Source organism: Mustela putorius, unplaced genomic scaffold (assembly GCF_011764305.1).
Source record: "Mustela putorius furo isolate JIRA1106 unplaced genomic scaffold, ASM1176430v1.1 tig00003988_pilon_pilon_pilon, whole genome shotgun sequence".
Classification (NCBI taxonomy): Eukaryota; Metazoa; Chordata; class Mammalia; order Carnivora; family Mustelidae; genus Mustela; species Mustela putorius.
Genome location: NW_025422127.1, coordinates 8,417,122 through 8,434,789, shown reverse-complemented (window position 1 = coordinate 8,434,789; position 17,668 = coordinate 8,417,122). Strand labels below are relative to the sequence as shown.

The 17,668-nt window shown below is 39.9% G+C and overlaps 1 protein-coding gene across 2 annotated transcripts in view; it reads left to right on the top strand.

The window, feature by feature from the left end:
- The window catches only part of SRGAP1 (SLIT-ROBO Rho GTPase activating protein 1), a 266,482-nt gene that overhangs the window by 226,189 nt on the left and 22,625 nt on the right, over positions 1-17,668 (top strand). For both annotated transcript variants that reach the window (XM_004766598.3, XM_004766597.3), the window contains exons 13-16: positions 1,235-1,295; positions 1,602-1,679; positions 3,505-3,639; positions 15,813-15,918. In XM_004766598.3, the coding sequence (XP_004766655.1) occupies positions 1,235-1,295; positions 1,602-1,679; positions 3,505-3,639; positions 15,813-15,918 (380 nt within the window). The remainder of the gene's footprint in view (positions 1-1,234; positions 1,296-1,601; positions 1,680-3,504; positions 3,640-15,812; positions 15,919-17,668) is intronic.

Genomic DNA, 17,668 nt, shown 5'->3' with positions numbered 1-17,668 from the left:
TCCCTAAAACAAACAAACAAAATAACTAATTAGAGAAACTTGATACAGTCTCCAGAAGTGACTGAAGCACTAACTGGTTCACACACTGATTAGATGGTCTTAAAACCTAAACTAAAACTCTTCCTCAAGAACTGTATGAGCCATCCTAAGAATAGTTAAGAGTTTAAGGCTCCGCTGCATTATCCCCAATCCTTCCCCTGTTGCTTATTTGGAAAAGTTAGTAGATTCTGAATTGTTTTCATATATTAAGATAACCCAATTCTTCGTGCGGTTCAGAATAAAATTCCTCATGCATTAGTACCTGATGTCTGCTAATCATTCTGAACCTCCACGTTTCCTGTAAAGCTCTAATTCCTGAAAGAGCAGAGCCTTTGAACGTATATGAGCATTAACTCCACAGTCGGTACCTGTCTTTAACCACTTGGAGTGCATGGCATTGGTGCATAATTAACTGTGACCCCGGCAGCTCCTTCATCTCACCTATCATCCTACATGTGTTTTAAAACATTTCCAGAATTCACACTTGTTCAGCAGAGTGCACTGACTCTATTACAAGATATAGGGAAAGGGGCCACAAAACTGCCCCTTCCTCAGAAAATGGGGTCTAATGGGACGTGCATTTGGGCCATTTTTTTCATAATCCTTAAAACATGTAAAAATAACGAGAAATCTGTAAGGATGAGTAAGTTCTGATGCAAACCAAACAAATATGTAACACATTATGATCATCTAGAAGACAGACCTCCTGTCATGCATCTGTCATCCCAACGGTGTACTCTGGGGATGTCACCAAGAGGATCCCGGCATGTCTGAAAGGCTGTGTGTAGTGACCGGTACGGCCAGTCAATCCTAAGATGCCGTGGTTAGAATACACAGAGTTTTCTTTAGGTCCATTAGATTAATTACTTATATAAATAACCCTTAAAAAGAGGAGCAATTCATGTTTTCACTTTGATACATGAGCCTCCGTGTAAGTAAAAGAGATGAATTCACTTTGACATCTCAGAGGACACTGAAACAGGATTGCAATAAATGTATTGAATGTGGTTTGCTCCAGAACGAGATTGATTAAATATGGTTTTATTTTTGGCCTTAGTGGAAGATTTTCGAGGGGGGAGTTGGAAATGATCATCAAAAAGAGTAAAAAAGCCCTCTTGAATTAGGGCTAAACTCTGAACTTTAATGTGTGATTTATGCCTCTCTGTGGTTAACTGGTTTCCATCTCTTTACCCAGGACTCAGGACAGATTATCCCTCTCATTGTGGAAAGCTGTATTCGGTTCATCAACCTCTATGGTAAGCCATAAACTATGGAATTCTTATTTTGTTTTTTGGGTTGGTTTGTTTTTTTTTTTTTTAAGATTTATTTATTTAAGAAATCTCTCCACCCAACATGGGGCTTGAACACATAACCCTGAGATCAAGAGTCACATGTTCCACCAACTGAGCCAGCCAGGTGCCCCTGAAATTCTTACTTAAAAAGTAATAATCACTAGGAGTATAGTAGATGTGTCTTTTCATTTAACATTTGATTATTGGGGAAAGAGGGACCTAACGGTTGTGATGGGATTTTTCATCCTTTTCCTCTTCTGTTCTTTTTAGGTCTTCAGCATCAGGGGATTTTCAGAGTGTCTGGTTCCCAGGTGGAGGTCAATGATATTAAAAATTCATTTGAGAGAGGTAATTGTATGTCTATACCCACACACAAGCCATGTTAAAAAGCCATCAGCTGCTCTCAAGTGAAGTGGCATTCTCGTTCTGTAGATCCTCAAAATCTTTCTCTTTGCATTCACTTCATTTTAAATGTTGGTTTAAGAATCTATTTAGCATAGCTGAGAAATGAAGCCAAAATCATAAGACCTCGTTATCAAGTATAGAACAGCATAGGAGCTTGGTATCTTGGTTTAGGACGGGCATTGATCATTCTCAGCATGTGTGTGAAAGGTGGCATGAGAACCCAGGAGAAGGTACTGGAAGAGCGGCAGGATAGCCCCGAGCCTACCTAGCAGGTGTTGGAGGTGACTCATCCCTACTGCATGTCGGGAATGCTCTCCTTCCTCTTATTACCATCCCCAGACTCCTTCCCTGGGACCTTAGCAGGTAGTGAACTCTTGATCATTGGCTGTCAAATAAATCCTACTGAACTGTTACTTTGCACCTTATAATTAGCGAAACCATACACTGTAGTGTTAGGCAGAGCCAGAATCAAATCACTCTCCTAGTGACTAATTGTTTGATTTCGGCCAAGTTAATCGTCTCCTACTTTGGCCTCGGTTTCATTACCTGCAGAATTCCAGGATCAGGGTGAGGATTAGGTATTATCAGTGAATCATCATCATCTGTAGGGATGGCTCTTATTTATTAACGTGCCTCAATTATAATGATTTCTATCATGTCTACTCCGGGATACATGTGTACCTTCCTTCCTCTGCTTGGCCACAGAGTGAGGGGCATCATGGCATGCAGACAGGGCAACCTTCTCTCTCTCTCTCTGTCCCTTTTCCCTGGGCAGGGAGCCCTTGAATATTTCAAAGCTTGGTGGAAGAGGTAAACTTGGATCCAAATTGTTTTTCCTGTTCCAAGTTCTCTGACTGATAGGATGTGTAGAGCAGAGCAGCCTCCCCTCTCAGCAGCAAAGTGATCCAAGTCTCTTACAGGAACCATCTTCAGCATAAGTTGAAATGTATAAAGCATCAGTTTCCTGCCCAAGAGGCAAAAAAAAAAGTTAAAATATACAATTTTTGTTGAACTTTAGAACAGACCTGTGAATAAAAAAATAGAGTTTGATTTAAGGCTGCATATTGTGTTGAATTTCTCAAAGATTTTATCTCAATTTAATTCTCAGGGGTGTGGAAAGCCATGTCAGTTATGTACATCTTAAAACTGTTTGCCATAAAAAAATAACATAATTTCATATTTGTGATACATTTTTTAAGTTTTTATTTTTTATAAAAGTCCCTTGGTACAATTAAGAGTACATTTTCAGATCCCTCTGTCTGATTTCCAAATCTCCCACTGCCAAATGCAGCTTTCCAATGTGCTGTGAACGCCCCCAGGCCACTTCAGGAAACTTTAATTTAATTGTAGGCATTCACAATTAGGTGCATCCTATACTATTTCTGATATTGTGTCTATATGGTATCTTCTTCCCAGTAGGATAAAAAACAGAGAATGTCCTATTTGCATTCATGTCAAGCTAAGATTAGATTTTTAACTTGATGTCCCACAATACTTTATTTTAAGATTTGGGTAACTCGTAAGGGATTATTTGGTAGCATTAAGATTTTTAAAAGCTTTATTTTAGCCAACTATTTTTAGGTTAAACATGGGTTGGGATATCTAAACGAATTACTTTTAATTTTAGTACTATATAATCTTTCATAAAGTATAATTAAAAGATACATGTATATATAGCAATGTGTGCGTATAGAAACATATTTTTGTTCAGAAAAAAAAAGAAAAGAAAAGCACTGTGCATGTAACTAATTTTTTTCTTTTTTTGTAGGTGAAAACCCTTTAGCTGATGACCAGAGTAACCATGATATTAACTCAGTGGCTGGCGTTCTGAAGCTCTATTTCCGTGGGCTGGAAAACCCCCTCTTTCCTAAGGAAAGATTTAATGATCTGATTTCTTGTATCAGTAAGTGGATTTTTTTTAAGTCTTTTAGCACCAGAATTGTCTCACTAACCAATTTCCTGGAAAAGGCAGGGAGCCCTCACCACATATCCTCCCCCTTACTATTACCCCATTACCACCACATCTTCGAGACCATTTGTTTTCTTTCTGGATCCAACATGAGTCATCCTCCCAGCTGCGGCCTCACCCTCTGCTGAGTGGGCTTCACTCCTGAACGTTAGCAGCTCCTTAGAGCCCAAGAGTTTCCCACTTAGTGGCTGGAATAAAGCAGAAAGGCAGGTGCCAACCAGCTTAGGGAGAACAGGAAGTTGCAAGCATGGAACATAACTTCTGTTTGGCTTTTGGTCCTTGGTTTTCTCCACCAATCTTAGGAGTGTAGCAATTTTCCCATCTTTGACTGTCAGTCCCTTCAGAGCTAAGGTAAAATGAGATCCATGATCATTAGTACAATGCAGAGAAGCAGGTGGTAATTATCTGTCACTGGGCATCCCCCGCGAATAGGCAGAGTTGCTATGGGACTATGTAGGACACATCATGAAACCGATCATCATCAGCAAATAAAGCATTACTGTTTTATTCAGGGAGGCTTTTCACACTATAGGAAAGAAGGTGAAAGTCATAATACCCGGAATTAGTTATTAACTACATTGAGTTCCATACAGCTGAAAATGCAGTGCCTTTTTAAGCCCCACTTCCCAGGCAGGGGTCTGGAGCTGACCCAGATCACACAGAGAGGAGAACAAGAATACGGATCAAGCTTGCCCCTAAAAACTTTCCCACCCTGCTTTCCTACCATTCAGCCTTCAATCCTCAAAACTTTCCCAGCTCATGCTTCCTCACCAGTGCCATCACCAGCTTCTCACTGGGCTTGCTAGTAATAGTCTCCTAGGTGGAGTCAGCCCCTCCTTCTAGGCTCTGCCCTCTCTTCCCAGCACCCCCATCCTCCGCGTCATTTCATCCTTCACACTGCGGCGAGATCCAACGGCACAGATCTGGTCATATGACTCCCATCACCCCCCCTTCTAAAACCTACTGCAGTATGTCCCACCTGAACACAGACTCCTGGGGATGACCAATTCACGGAACCAAATTCTTCCTCTGTTGGATCTCTCCCTGCTCCCTGCTTTTGTGCACACTCATCTCCTGCCACCCGTCTCCTTTTTACTTTATGTATCAGCAGTAGCAAGCAGCAAGTGTGCCAGGCCATCGCCCACCCCATGCCTTTGCCCACGCTGTTTGGTCTGCTGTCCCGGAGAGCTATTTGACATCTGCTGTGAAGGCTTTGCTGACCTGGCACTCCTCCCAGCAGGCCCTCCCCACCCCTGCCACCCCTAGCAAAATTAGTCACTCCTCCACGAACATTCCACTGTGTATGGAGGTCTACAATTTTTTCTTAACACCCCACATTACAATTTTTAACCCCTTCTTCTCCATGTGCTGAAGAGAGAATTCAGGGAAGAGGTTAAGAAGGCAGGCTTTGAACTTAAATAGCCGAAGTCCAAATTGCTCACCAGCTATGTGACCTTAGGCAAGTTTCTTAACCTCTCTGCATGTGAGTTTCATCAGCTATTAAAAAAGGGAGAACTCTGCCTTCGGCTCAGGTCATGATCTCAGGTTCCTGGGATTGAGCCTCGTATCAGCCTTTCTGCGGGGAGCCTGCTTCCACCACTCTCTCTCTGCCTGCCTCTCTGCCTACTTGTGATCTCTCTCTGTCAAATAAATAAATAAAATCTTTTAAAAAAAAGGGGGGGGGGACAGACTATTATATATATCACAGGGCTGTGAGAATTAAATAAGTTGATACCTGTAAAGTGCCAAGAAGAGTGCATGGCAAAGAGTATGTTCAATGAAATACCCACAGGTAACTCCACAGGCCTGTGAGATGTTAATAGATTACTCAGTTTTGTAGCCCTACTACTTGCCATAGTTAATTCCAGGTCCATTAGTAAGTACAGAATCCACAGTTGTTAAAGGTCACCAAAATTTTACCAGAATTCTTTTGTTGGCATTCATGCCTAAAATCCTGGGTCTTGCTGGGTATGAGTTCCCCAGTCATAATTCCCTCCACCCCCACCCTATACAGCCTGATGTCTTGTGTGGGATTCAGAAGTGTGCCTGTGTGTCCATTCCAAGGCTCTTACATAGCCTGAGTCATCACAGCAGGCCTGTGACCCAGCTGGAAAGAACTGAAAAGGAGGTGTCATGCTTCTGGAATTCTCCTGTGGTCTTGTCCAGAGATTTTTCCTTACATCCTAGCCAGAAAGCTTAAATCTGGAAAAATAATAAGCACTCTACAATGCTTCGTGGTTTTCTAGGTACATATATCAACATTTATGTTCACATATACCACCAGTAGGATAAAGTGCACCGGAATACCTTGTCTGTGAGTATTGTAGAGTCACTTCAGGCTTTCACTGGATGAGAAATACTGCTCCATTGTGGTTATAAAAATCTGAACCGTAGAGTCAGAAAGCTGAAGATTCAAATTCTAGCTTCTCCACTTAGCTTTGTCACTTTGGGCAGAGATTAATACTTAGTCTTACTGAATATCTGTTGCTTTATCTATTTCATAAAGTCTGTGTGAAGAACAAAAGAAATAATTCATATAAAGTATTTAGCTTCATGCCCGGCACACAGTAAACCCCAGTCAATGTTGCTAGCTATCATTACAATGGTTACAACTACTCCCACTATAATCTGAGATCATGTATGCCAGCACCTGCGTTAGTCACTTACAGTCTGTTCTTTGACCTAATTATCTCACGTGCATTTAGAAATGATGCTAGTAGAAGTTGTGGTGCTTCCAGCATGATTTTTCCCAGCACATGAAATGTTTCTTAACAATCAATATCAAGCTGTCTCACAGTGGAAGGAAGAGTCAGGCTTACTGAAATGTGAAGACCATAGGGAAGACAATGGAAAATCTACAGCAATATCTTTCTTTTCATGCAGTGAACTGCTACCAGTGCAAATGAAGAAGTTGCAAAGACATCCCCACTATATTAAAACAGTGGATTAATAATCCTCAGGTTAGGGCGCCTGGGTGGCTCAGTGGGTTAAGCCGCTGCCTTCGGCTCAGGTCATGATCTCGGGGTCCTGGGATCGAGTCCCGCATCAGGCTCTCTGCTCAGCAGGGAGCCTGCTTCTCTCTCTCTCTCTCTCTCTCTCTCTCTGCCTGCCTCTCTGTCTACTTGTAATCTCTGTCTGTCAAATAAATAAATAAAATCTTTAAAAAAAAAAAAGGACACATAATGAATGACCCTGTTTATAACGACCCCTTTACTTCCAACATCTAATCTCTCAAAAAGGAGGGGATTTCTAGCTATTATTGATTTATCTCTAGGCAAGCATTTTCTCATGGCATTATGACCCTGATATACCATATTTTTTCTGGATTTTCATTAAATTCTTTGAATATGGTATAGTACATCATTCATCATTATATCCTCTCATTGATATTACACTATTTGATCATTTGAACCATTGATTAATTGCCTGCCATATGTAAAACCTTCTAGGGATTGAAACACTTGATTTTTGCCTTTCAGAAGGTTTAAAAATAGTAAGAGAGTGAAGATATTTACAAATAAATGCAGTCTAAGTTAGTATGTAATAGGAGCACAAAGATTTAGAAATTCTAGTGGAGAGAGGTCCCATGTACGTTGATTGTTTTTAATCTGTGTCATCTTCTCTTAGCATTGCCATAATTGGATTGATTTTCCCTATTAAGATAATTTCATGTGATATTGCCTTTGTATAGAAAAATCTTCCCTTTCATCTTTTTTAAGAGTTTGGATATGTCTCTGGGGCTCCTGGGTGGTTCAGTGAGTTAAGGTTAAGCGTGTCCAACTTTTGATTTCAGCTCAGATCATGATCTCAGGTTGTAAGATCAAGCCCCACTATGGGCTCTGCAAGGAATCTGCTTCTCCCTTTCTCTAAAATTAATAAATAAATCTTAAAAAAGCAAAAGAAGTTTACATAGGTTTCTGGTTACCTACTACTTTTTATTTACTTATTTTTGGAGTTTTGGGGGAAAGATTTTTTTTTTTTTGAGTGATGAGTTGTTATTGTGCCATTTTTATGTTTCAAAATATTACATTCTTTGGAAACTTGCAAATATGGATAAAGACCCAGTGGACTCCAGGGCAATCTAAATTTGAAATGACAAACTTGGTAGTGCCTCAGTTTCTCACCCAAGTAGGTTTTTTAAAGCCATCTACTTTGTAATGGTTTTGTAAATGCTCAAGGTTAGGCCCACACATTCCTGGTCAGCTTCCAGAATGTACATATACCATGGCTTCGAGATTCCCTAGGGCAGAAGTCCAAAGGACTTTCCCTAGATCGGCTATTCAAGTGATGTGTGGTGTTTCCCGGCTGCTGCAGGGCCATGAGCCCAGATGGCACATTTGCCCTTAACGTTACCTTATGTGTTACTATCTAGATGACTGCTTGAGCCCCAGGAAACTTTTTTGGGAGGGTCTTTTCTTTTATTCATCATGATATCAACATATAGTATTGTAGGATACTTGAAAAATGCACGGAAGCACATAAAACAAAAGACTGTCCCACATAATGCCCCTGCTCAAAGACAATGGTGTGTGTACACCACCATTTTGTTGCATTTCCTTCTGCTCCTTTTGTATTCATGTGCACACACAACTTTTTCTAAAACCAAAGTGGAACTGTACTGTCCATTCTGCTCATCATCAACCTTCTTTTTGACTCTTTTATTATCTATATTTTCAAACTTCTATAGAAAGATACGGAAAATTATAATAAATCCCAGTATAAACAATCACCTAACTTTAAAAATTTTCATTTCTTGGACAAAATTATCCCACCTTTATCCCTTCCATCATCTCCCTGACACATCACTTCCTCTGTATGTATGAATCTCTGGGAGAAGAGAATTCTTTTCTTTTTTTGTACAACATAGCCATAATACCATAATACCATTAGCATACCTTAAAAATAACAATAATTTCTTAAAATCATAAATAGCCCATCAGCACATTTTTAAAATAATTGTTTATTATGCAATTAATGTGTGATCACTGTAGAAAAATTAGAAAATAAAATAGAAAAACAAACCATCTATCATTCCTTATACAAAGATAATATAAGCCTTTTTAGTATGTTCCCAGGTTTTTTCTATACATATACTATGTACTTTTAAGTTTTTTATACCTATGTACTTTTTTTTTAGAGGGAGAGAGTAGAGAGGAAGGACAAAGGGAGAAGGAGAGAGGGAATCTTAAGCAGGCTCCATGCCCAGCACAGAACCCATTGGGAGGCTCAATCTCTCAACCCCGAGATCATGACCTGAGCCAAAATCAGGAGTCAGATGCTTAACCACTGAGCCATCCAGGTGCCCCCATCCCTATGTACTTTTTATTTATTTGTTTTTTTTAAGATTTTCTTTCTTTCTTTCTTTTGATGAGAGAGATGCAGCGAGAGAGGGAACACAAGCAGGGGGAGTGGAGAGGGAGAAGAGGCTTACTGCCGAGCAGGGAGCCCGGTGTAGGGCTCGATTCCAGGACCCCAGGATTATGATCTGAGCTGAAAGCAGATACTCAATGATTGAGCCACCCAGGAGCCCCAGACTTTTTAAAACGGCTTATTGTGGGGTACCAGTTGATTAAGCATCTGACTCTTGGTTTTGGCTCAAGTCATGATCTCATGAGTCATAACACTGATCCCTGGTTGGTGCCACTCTCAGGAGGGAGTCTGCTTGAAGATTCTTTCCCTCTACTCCTCCCGTCAACTCATTCTAGCTTTCTCTCTCTGAAATAAGTAAATAAATCTAAAAAATAAAGCAGTTTATTGAGATACAATTCTTGTGCCATATAATTCATTCATGAAGGTATACAACTCAGTGGCTTTTAATATATTCACAGAACTAAAAGTCATCACCGCAATCAATATTAGAACACATTTATTACTCCAAAAAAAAAAAAAAACCCAATTAGCAAAAACATACACTATTTACTCATCCCATCCCACTAGGCAACCACTAATATACTTTCTATAAATTTATCTATTCTCGCCATTTCATATTATAAAAGGAATAATACAAAATGTGGTCTTTGGCAACTGGTTTCATTTCCTTAGCATGTTTTCAAGGTCCACCCATATTGTAGCATGTATCAGAGCTTTATTTTATTGCCAAATAATTGTCCATTGAATGGATATACGACAACCACGTGCTTTTAATAAGAGGGGTATCATACCAAGTGACTGCTAATGGATGTGAGATTTCTTTTTGAGGTAAAAAAAATATTCTAAAGCTGATTGAGGTAGTGATTGATCAACTGTGAATAATATACTTTAAAGCCATAAAACTGTAGACTTTATATGTGTGAATTATATATGAATTATATCTCAGTAAATCTCATTAGAAATTGTATCACTTCCTATTGGTTCTTTATAAGCCTTTTTTTAAAAAACAGGCTCCAGGGGTGCCTGGGTGGCTTAGTGGGTTAAGCCTCTGCCTTCAGTTCAGGTCATGATCCTGGGGTCCTGGGATCGAGCCCCACATCAGGCTCTCTGCTCAGCGAGAAGCCTGCGTCCTGCTCTCTCTCTCTGTCTCTCTCTGCTTGCCTCTCTGCCTACTTGTGATTTCTCTCTCTGTCAAATAAATAAATAAAATCTTAAAAAAAAAAAAATAGGCTCCATGTCCAGTGTGGAGCCCAGCATGGGGTTTGAATTTACAGTCTCGAGATCAAGACCTGAGCTGAGATCAAGAGTTGGACATTTCACCTGCTGAGCCTCCCAGGCACCCCTGTAAGCCATTTTTTAAAATTTAGTAATGTTGTTAACATTTTCCCATATCAATATTTTTCAAAATACAGATTTAAATGGCTTTTATTTCACTTAATGGTCTTCTAGTTTTAGAGACTTAGGTTGTTTCCAGTGATTTTACAGTTAAACAAAATATTACAATGAGCCTTTTAGTATATAAATCTATTTGCCCATTTCTAACTGTTTCATGAGAAAAGAAAAAAGCTTTCAAATTCTCTTTTTAGTTCTCCCGTGTATGTTTTCGTTGCTAAAAATTCTTTAAGCTTTGTTGCATACATGATGGTTTCTGTCTGAATTCTAAATTTCTTTTTGATGCCTTATACTAGGGATTACTTTTACCCTTAAAAATGTGGAACAGGCTTAGTATCTGAACTGAATAAGTAAAGCTTCCTAAGCTAAGAGTGTTTCTTTACTAACCTCAGTAATTCAGCAGGAGAAACACTATGTATTTATTTCTACAGTGTTGCTATTTAGCTAGGAAAGAACATAATGGTTTAATTCACAGAAATCAATCTATTAATGATTATTAGAAAGATTTGCAAGCATTTCATTTCTTACTTGGGAGAGCAGCTGGTAACTCTCCCATCAAGGCTCAGCTAAAATTCATCTAAATGTACTAGAACATCTCTCTGTTTTTCTCTTTCCCTTTCATTCACACACATACACTATCACAAGCACACAGTTGATTATTACATTGAAATCGATAGAACCTATCAATGAACCTAAAAATGGCCTGAAACTGGGAAACTCACCTTTAATACTGCCCGTTGATCTCTGGAGCTCAGAAATATTTGTGTGCCTGCTCAGTTATAAACCTCTTCTAAACGTGGCCATTCTTTTCCTTCCCTGTTGTCATACTTGAAGATACATTTGCATCTTGTGACTTATTGTTTGTTTTCTGACAAATACTTTTGCAAATAGTGCCTCAGAAGAACTGATATTTTCAGAGTAATGGCCATTTGAGTTTTTGCCATTTTCTGAAGCAACTTGTGTTTTGGGGTGAATTTTTCACACATATTTACATGGAGCTGTCAAAGCCCCATGCTGTGAGGTTGGGATGCCGACATGGGAACTTTGCAGTGCTAGGAAAAGAACAGAAATCAGCATGGGGAGCTTTGAGCACATGACCAAGACTGGATGAATGCCACTTTTACCTAATTACATGAGATCCTGAATTATAGAAACAAAGGCTAGCTTAAAAGAAATTCAAATGAAATACTGGTTTTCCTTACTGACAACTTTTCTGAGGAGAAGAAAAGATCCATCTTTTCAAGCAGCATAGAATTGTGGGAGACTATGAATTGCCACACTGAGAGCCGCTGGGAATGCACATTAATCAGTGTCCAGGCAACCATAAATTTTGACCCACTAACTGGACTCAGGAGAGTAAAGGAGTCATTTGTACCAGAGCAAGGCTCCTGTAGGATGTACGCCGCAGGCCTGTTGAGTGACCAGCCAGGTAATATCTGAGTCCCGCTCCCAGCCGTCATGCTCTGAGGCCTCTGGGACAGATAGATTTGCTATGACTTCAGGAATGCAAGCAGTTCTGTTATGCTTTGATTGAGGTTTACTGAAGTTGCAGAGAATCCAGGCCCACCTCCCACAATTTCATCTGGTCTTTTTGGTGTCACTGTTTTACATTCCTGTTGCCTTTGTCTCCTAAAACCTTTCATTTGCATCTCATGGTACCCTCCCCCAATTTTTCTTTTCCAAAATTTTGGTGAAATATACAGAATATGAAACTTACTGACTTATCCATTGTTAAGTGTATGATTCAGCGGCATTAAATACATTCCCAGTGTGCAACCATCACCACCGTCCATCTCCAGAACTTCTTCACTCTCCCAAACCAAAGCTCTGTACTCAGAAAGCAGTAACTCCCCCAAGCCCCTGACAGCCCCCTGCCCTGTGCTACTTTCTGTCTCTGTGAACTGGACTACTCTGGATACCTGGTGTTAAGTGGAATCCTACAGTATTTGTCTTCTTCTGTCTGGCTTATTTCACTTAGGTTTTCAAGATTCATCCAGGTGTAGGAGAATTTCACTTCTCTTTTAAGGCTGAATAACGGTTCCTTGTGTCTTTATACCACCTTGGTTCATCCACGCATCTGTCAGTGACCACTTGGCTGATGTCTGCCCCTTGACCGTCACAAATAATGCTGCTGTGAAATTGGCATATGGATCCCTGTTCTGTGGAATGTTGAGTCGCTGTATTATATGCCTGAAACTAATACTACACTGTATGTTAACTAGCTGGAATTTAAATAAAAACTTTTTAAAAATCAGTGAGTTAAAAGAAAATATTCTAAATAAACAAATCAATTTCCCCCAGTTCTATCTGTACCTGTTCCCCCAGTTCTTTTTATTTTTTTTAAAGATTTTTATTTATTTATTTGACACTGAGAGAGCAATCACAAATAGGCAGAGAGGCAGGCAGAGAGAGAGAGAGAGAGAAAGCAAGCTCCCCATTGAGCAGAGACCCCAATGTGGGGCTCAATCCCAGCACCCTGAGATTATGACCTGAGCCAAAGGCAGAGGCTTAACTCACTGAGCCACCCACGCGTCCACCCCCAGTTCTTTCTAAATAAAAGTTTGAAACTACCTTTAAGGGGTAGGGGAACTCACTTTTAGAACTGAGAGATAGAAACAGGAGGATCTTGAATTAAAATTAAGTTTCTTGGGAGTAATGCCTGTGTCCTCTTCTAGCCTGAAAATTACTTGCCCCCTCTGGGATTTGACAAAGATTAAAGATCAACAGTACATGAAGAGTAGTTCCTGTCACATTCTTTCCTTTTCTTTTTTTCTCTAAGACCTCAAAACTAGCCTGAAGTTTCTAAAACCCTCTCCCTGATATTTGACCTTAACCTTATACTGACGATCAGCCTGGTGAATTAGTAGACTTAACTTATGAAACAATCCAGAAGTTTTGAACAATGTTACATGTTCAAATGAACAAATGTTAAACAAAAGTTTAAACAATGGCAGAAGTTTTGTTGTTGTTTTGTTTTTAATCATAGCCCTTCTATGGATCTATATGCGGCTAGAAAAGAACAGAAGGTATTGCCAGTCCAGAGACCATTCATGGGACCCTTCATCATTACCATTTATAATTTGCATAAACATATTAAACTTTTTAACTGTTTGGTTTGGGGCATGAATGGAAAGTTATTTATGCATACGGTTTTTTAAGGACCAGAGAACAAATGCTAGTAAATCGCAATATTTACTTTTAAGAATGGGCCATAAGTCATTTCAAGTTTGTAAGAGGTGTAAGAGGAATTGGAATAGAAAACTGAATTAGCAAAGTATCACCATGGTCCAAGCTAGAAATAATAAAGACTTTAATTAGGAAATTAATACTGAGATAGCCAGGGGCAGAAACAACAGAACTTACGTCCCATGCAAAATTGAAAAATGAAGCAAAAATACTACCTTCCTAAAAAGGATGATCCTAACATCCAGACCAAATGAGTTTACCATTGAAGAGAACAAGTAAAGATCCATGAGGGCCAACTGTGTTTATGTGTGGGAGGTCAGAAAACCTGAGAAAGAGAAGGAAAATCAATTGACTATTATGTCAGAAATGAAGTCCTTAAAAAAAAAAAAAAAAAAAAAAAAGTGGCCTGAGATTTTTCAAGTAGGATATATGAATATCTCAAGAACGATTGGAGCAAATGTAGTAATACAAAATTAGAGTAAACCTCAAAAATGTTTCTGAAATAGTCTTTGAAATATTTTTCCCAGGGGCACCTGGCCGACTCAGTTGGTAGGGAATGCATCACTTGATCTTGGGTTCATGAGTTCAAGTCCCACCTTGGGCATGGAGCTTACTTAATTAGAAAAAAAAAAAAAGTTAAAAAATAAATCTTTTTCTCAAATGTATCTTTATTGAATGTCTTCAAAGTTGTACTTTATAAAGGGGGCACCTGGCTGGCTCAGTCAGTGAAGCATGAAGCTTTTGAGCTTGGGGTTGTGAGTTCAAGCCTTATACTGGGTGTAGAGATTGCTTAAAAATAAAATATTTTTGTACTTTGAAATCCTAGAAAGACAACCTGACTTGAACAGAAAATAGGTTTTAGTCCCAACTCCACCCCTCCAGCCACTTACCCAGTTCTCTTTTTCCTAATCCATTGAATGGGGATGACATTCCATGGCCTGCCTACTCCATGGAATTATTATCTGTGTTAAATTGGATAGCAGATGTGAGAATGCATTGTAAAATGTAGATCATTATGGAAATACATTATTATGCATTATAAATAATGCATTTATTGGAAATTATTATGCAAATAATGCATTATTGGAACTAAATTTTTTGCTGCTGCTCACAGGCATTTTTGTGTTAAGAACCTTTGGACAATTTGTATTGCTAGGAAAGAGGGATAAAATAATACCAGGAAGTCCCGGGTACCCGTCTTCAGTGAGCTAACTCTCCCACAAGGATAAGAAAATGAATAACTGTAAACATGAGGGTATAAAGTTCTCTGAGAGCAAGATTCAAATCACTAATGCATTACTATTGCCTAACTTGGTACTTGAAAACTATTAGGCTGTCCTAAAATAGATGAAATTGATGAAATTATATAATACAAAGTAAAAATTCATATCAGTAAAATACTATGATAAGTTTTGAGGAAGGAGAGATTCAAAGCCTGGTACATTGCTGGAATCATAGTAATATACAAATAAATACAGGATGAATTAATGAATCATAGGGGAGGTGTCCCCCAAAACTACTTTAGTTACCATTGCAGCTTTTTTTTTTTTAGATTTTATTGATTTATTTGACAGAGATCATAAGTAGGCAGAGAGGCAGGCATAGAGAGAGGGGAGAAGTAGGCTCCATGCTGAGCAGAGAGCCTAATGCAGGGCTTGATCCCATCGGACCCTGAGATCACAGGACCCTGAGATCACAACCTGAGCCGAAGGCAGAGACCTAACGCATTGAGCCACCCAGGCGCCCCACCATTGCAGCTTTTGAAAGGAATTGAAACCATATCAGATGTACAATCCAGAAATAGCAGCAAGCGAAAGATGGTTTTTAAACCTAGAAGACGCGAAGTTGCTCAAGACCATGGCCATCAGAAAAAACAGAGATAGGTCAGAGAAGATACTCTCAGAAATGGTATTACCCCCAAGCTCATCACTGATTCCCTGTTTGGGGTACAACCGCATCTCACCCAGGGGCAAGAGCTTCCTTATGGTCAGATATGAAATTTGGTACTCAGTGTTTTGTAGGAATGCGGGGCCTGAACTCATGACCTTGAGATCAAGACCTGAGGTGAAATCAAACGTCGGACATCTAACCAACACTCAGTGTTCTGCTTTAAATGTGGCAAGCGAAAAGATCCTGACCATGTTCTCTTCTGTCCATAGGAATAGATAATCTCTGTGAGAGGGCGCTTCACATCCGCAAACTCCTCCTGACCTTGCCTAGGTCCGTCCTTATAGTGATGAGGTACCTCTTTGCCTTCCTCAATCAGTAAGTACCCTAATACTCCGCCAGAATGTGCATCTTCCACTTCCATTTGCACTGATCTGAATTCTTTGTTCTTGGATTCTGTAACGTGCACACTGGGTCCCACTTATCAGCAGAGTCAAAGAGAAGACGATTGACTATAGACTGAAGGTATGTTTTTCTTAAGCAGATCAAGGTCATTGTATATTAGCGGAAAGACGCAGAAACTGTGGCCGTACATGCAAAAATATACAAATATTACCAAAAAGAACACTTGTCAGTGAAATATGTGTTTTTCCAACTTCCATCCAAAGCTAATGTCATGAACGTTTTTGTCAAAATGATGTAAACCACCCACTCACTGCAGAAAATTGCTGGGATTTTTTATGTTGTAGTGAAGAAAGGAGGGGAACTATAGATGTGAATTACACACAGATCCAAAAAAGAACTTCTGTAAACTCAATATAATGAGACCTTATCAAGAAGAAAATATTTATAAAAGTCTCTGCAGCAATTAACAGAAACCTTAAAAAATCATAGCATTATTTTCAAAGGAACCTTATTGTTTTAATTTAAGCACCTTGATTTTCATTTGTCTTACTTCGTGGGTAATAAAAATGGGGAATATCTTCCCCAAGCCCTATCTGAGAGCCCCCTTCCTAGTTAAGTAATTGGAAATAAAAGAATCTGGGAGGAGTAAACTCAGGGCAATGCCTCCTCCTTCTGGCCTGGGTTCATCCTTCCCAAAATTGGGATTTGTTTTTTATCTTCTCTATTTCTTTGGAGATTTAGAGTTCTCACATGCCATGGAGACCTGGCCCCAGAAACCAGGTCGCTTCTGATGGGGAAATGCTTACAGGGAACGGACATAAGCACAAATGACAGCGGAAACCCATTTGTACAGAAATCACCACTAGAAATAAGCAGGATCTAGAGACATGGATATAAACTATGTTTAGGTTAAATAAATGGCCATAAATATAAATTGTACTCTTTTTTTTTTTTTTTAGATTTTGTTTATTTATTTATTTGGCAGAGGGTGGGAGTGGGAGCACAAGCAGGAGGAGTAGGAGCAGGAGAAGCAGGCTTCCTGCTGAGCAGGGAGCCTGATGAGGGGCTCAATCCCAGGACCCTGGGATCATGACCTGAGCTGCTGCCAGACAATGACTGCGCCACCCAGGCGCCCCTAAATCTTACCTTTAAATTAGCCTTGTTACCTACGGTGGTTTTAAAAATCTGAAGGCTTGCTTACCTTGGTGGGCAAGCATGAGGGCTCCAAGCCTCTGAACAGGCTGTCATGTGGCCTGGGCCCGGGGAACCAGCCATCACAGAGGAGCTGCTTTGGGGCCAGCTCTTCCCAGGGGTGTCACCTGAGGAGTCCTGCCCCTTTCTGGCAAAGAGGAGGGGGTTTCTTAAGTCTATTGCTTCTACAGACATGGATTTCAAACAATGGAGGCATTCTTGGCTGCTCGAACCAAAAAGCAATGTGGGAGGTATCACAACTGACTGAGCTGCCATCATTTCCGAATTCTGGAAGAGGCATAAGACAAAAATTCGAGACAGCCTCATGAACCAGAACTGTTGGGACAATGGGCTTCGTGACCTGAGGTACAGAGTGGATGGCAGATCCCAGTCAAGGCACTCAACTCAAATATACACCCCTCTTGCCATAATGGGGCTGGAAACAGGGCAAAGTGGACAGGAATCTGAATCTCTTTGTTTGGCATTTGACCTGCCTAGCTAAAGATGGAGTTATTGAAGCAATTGAAGTGGC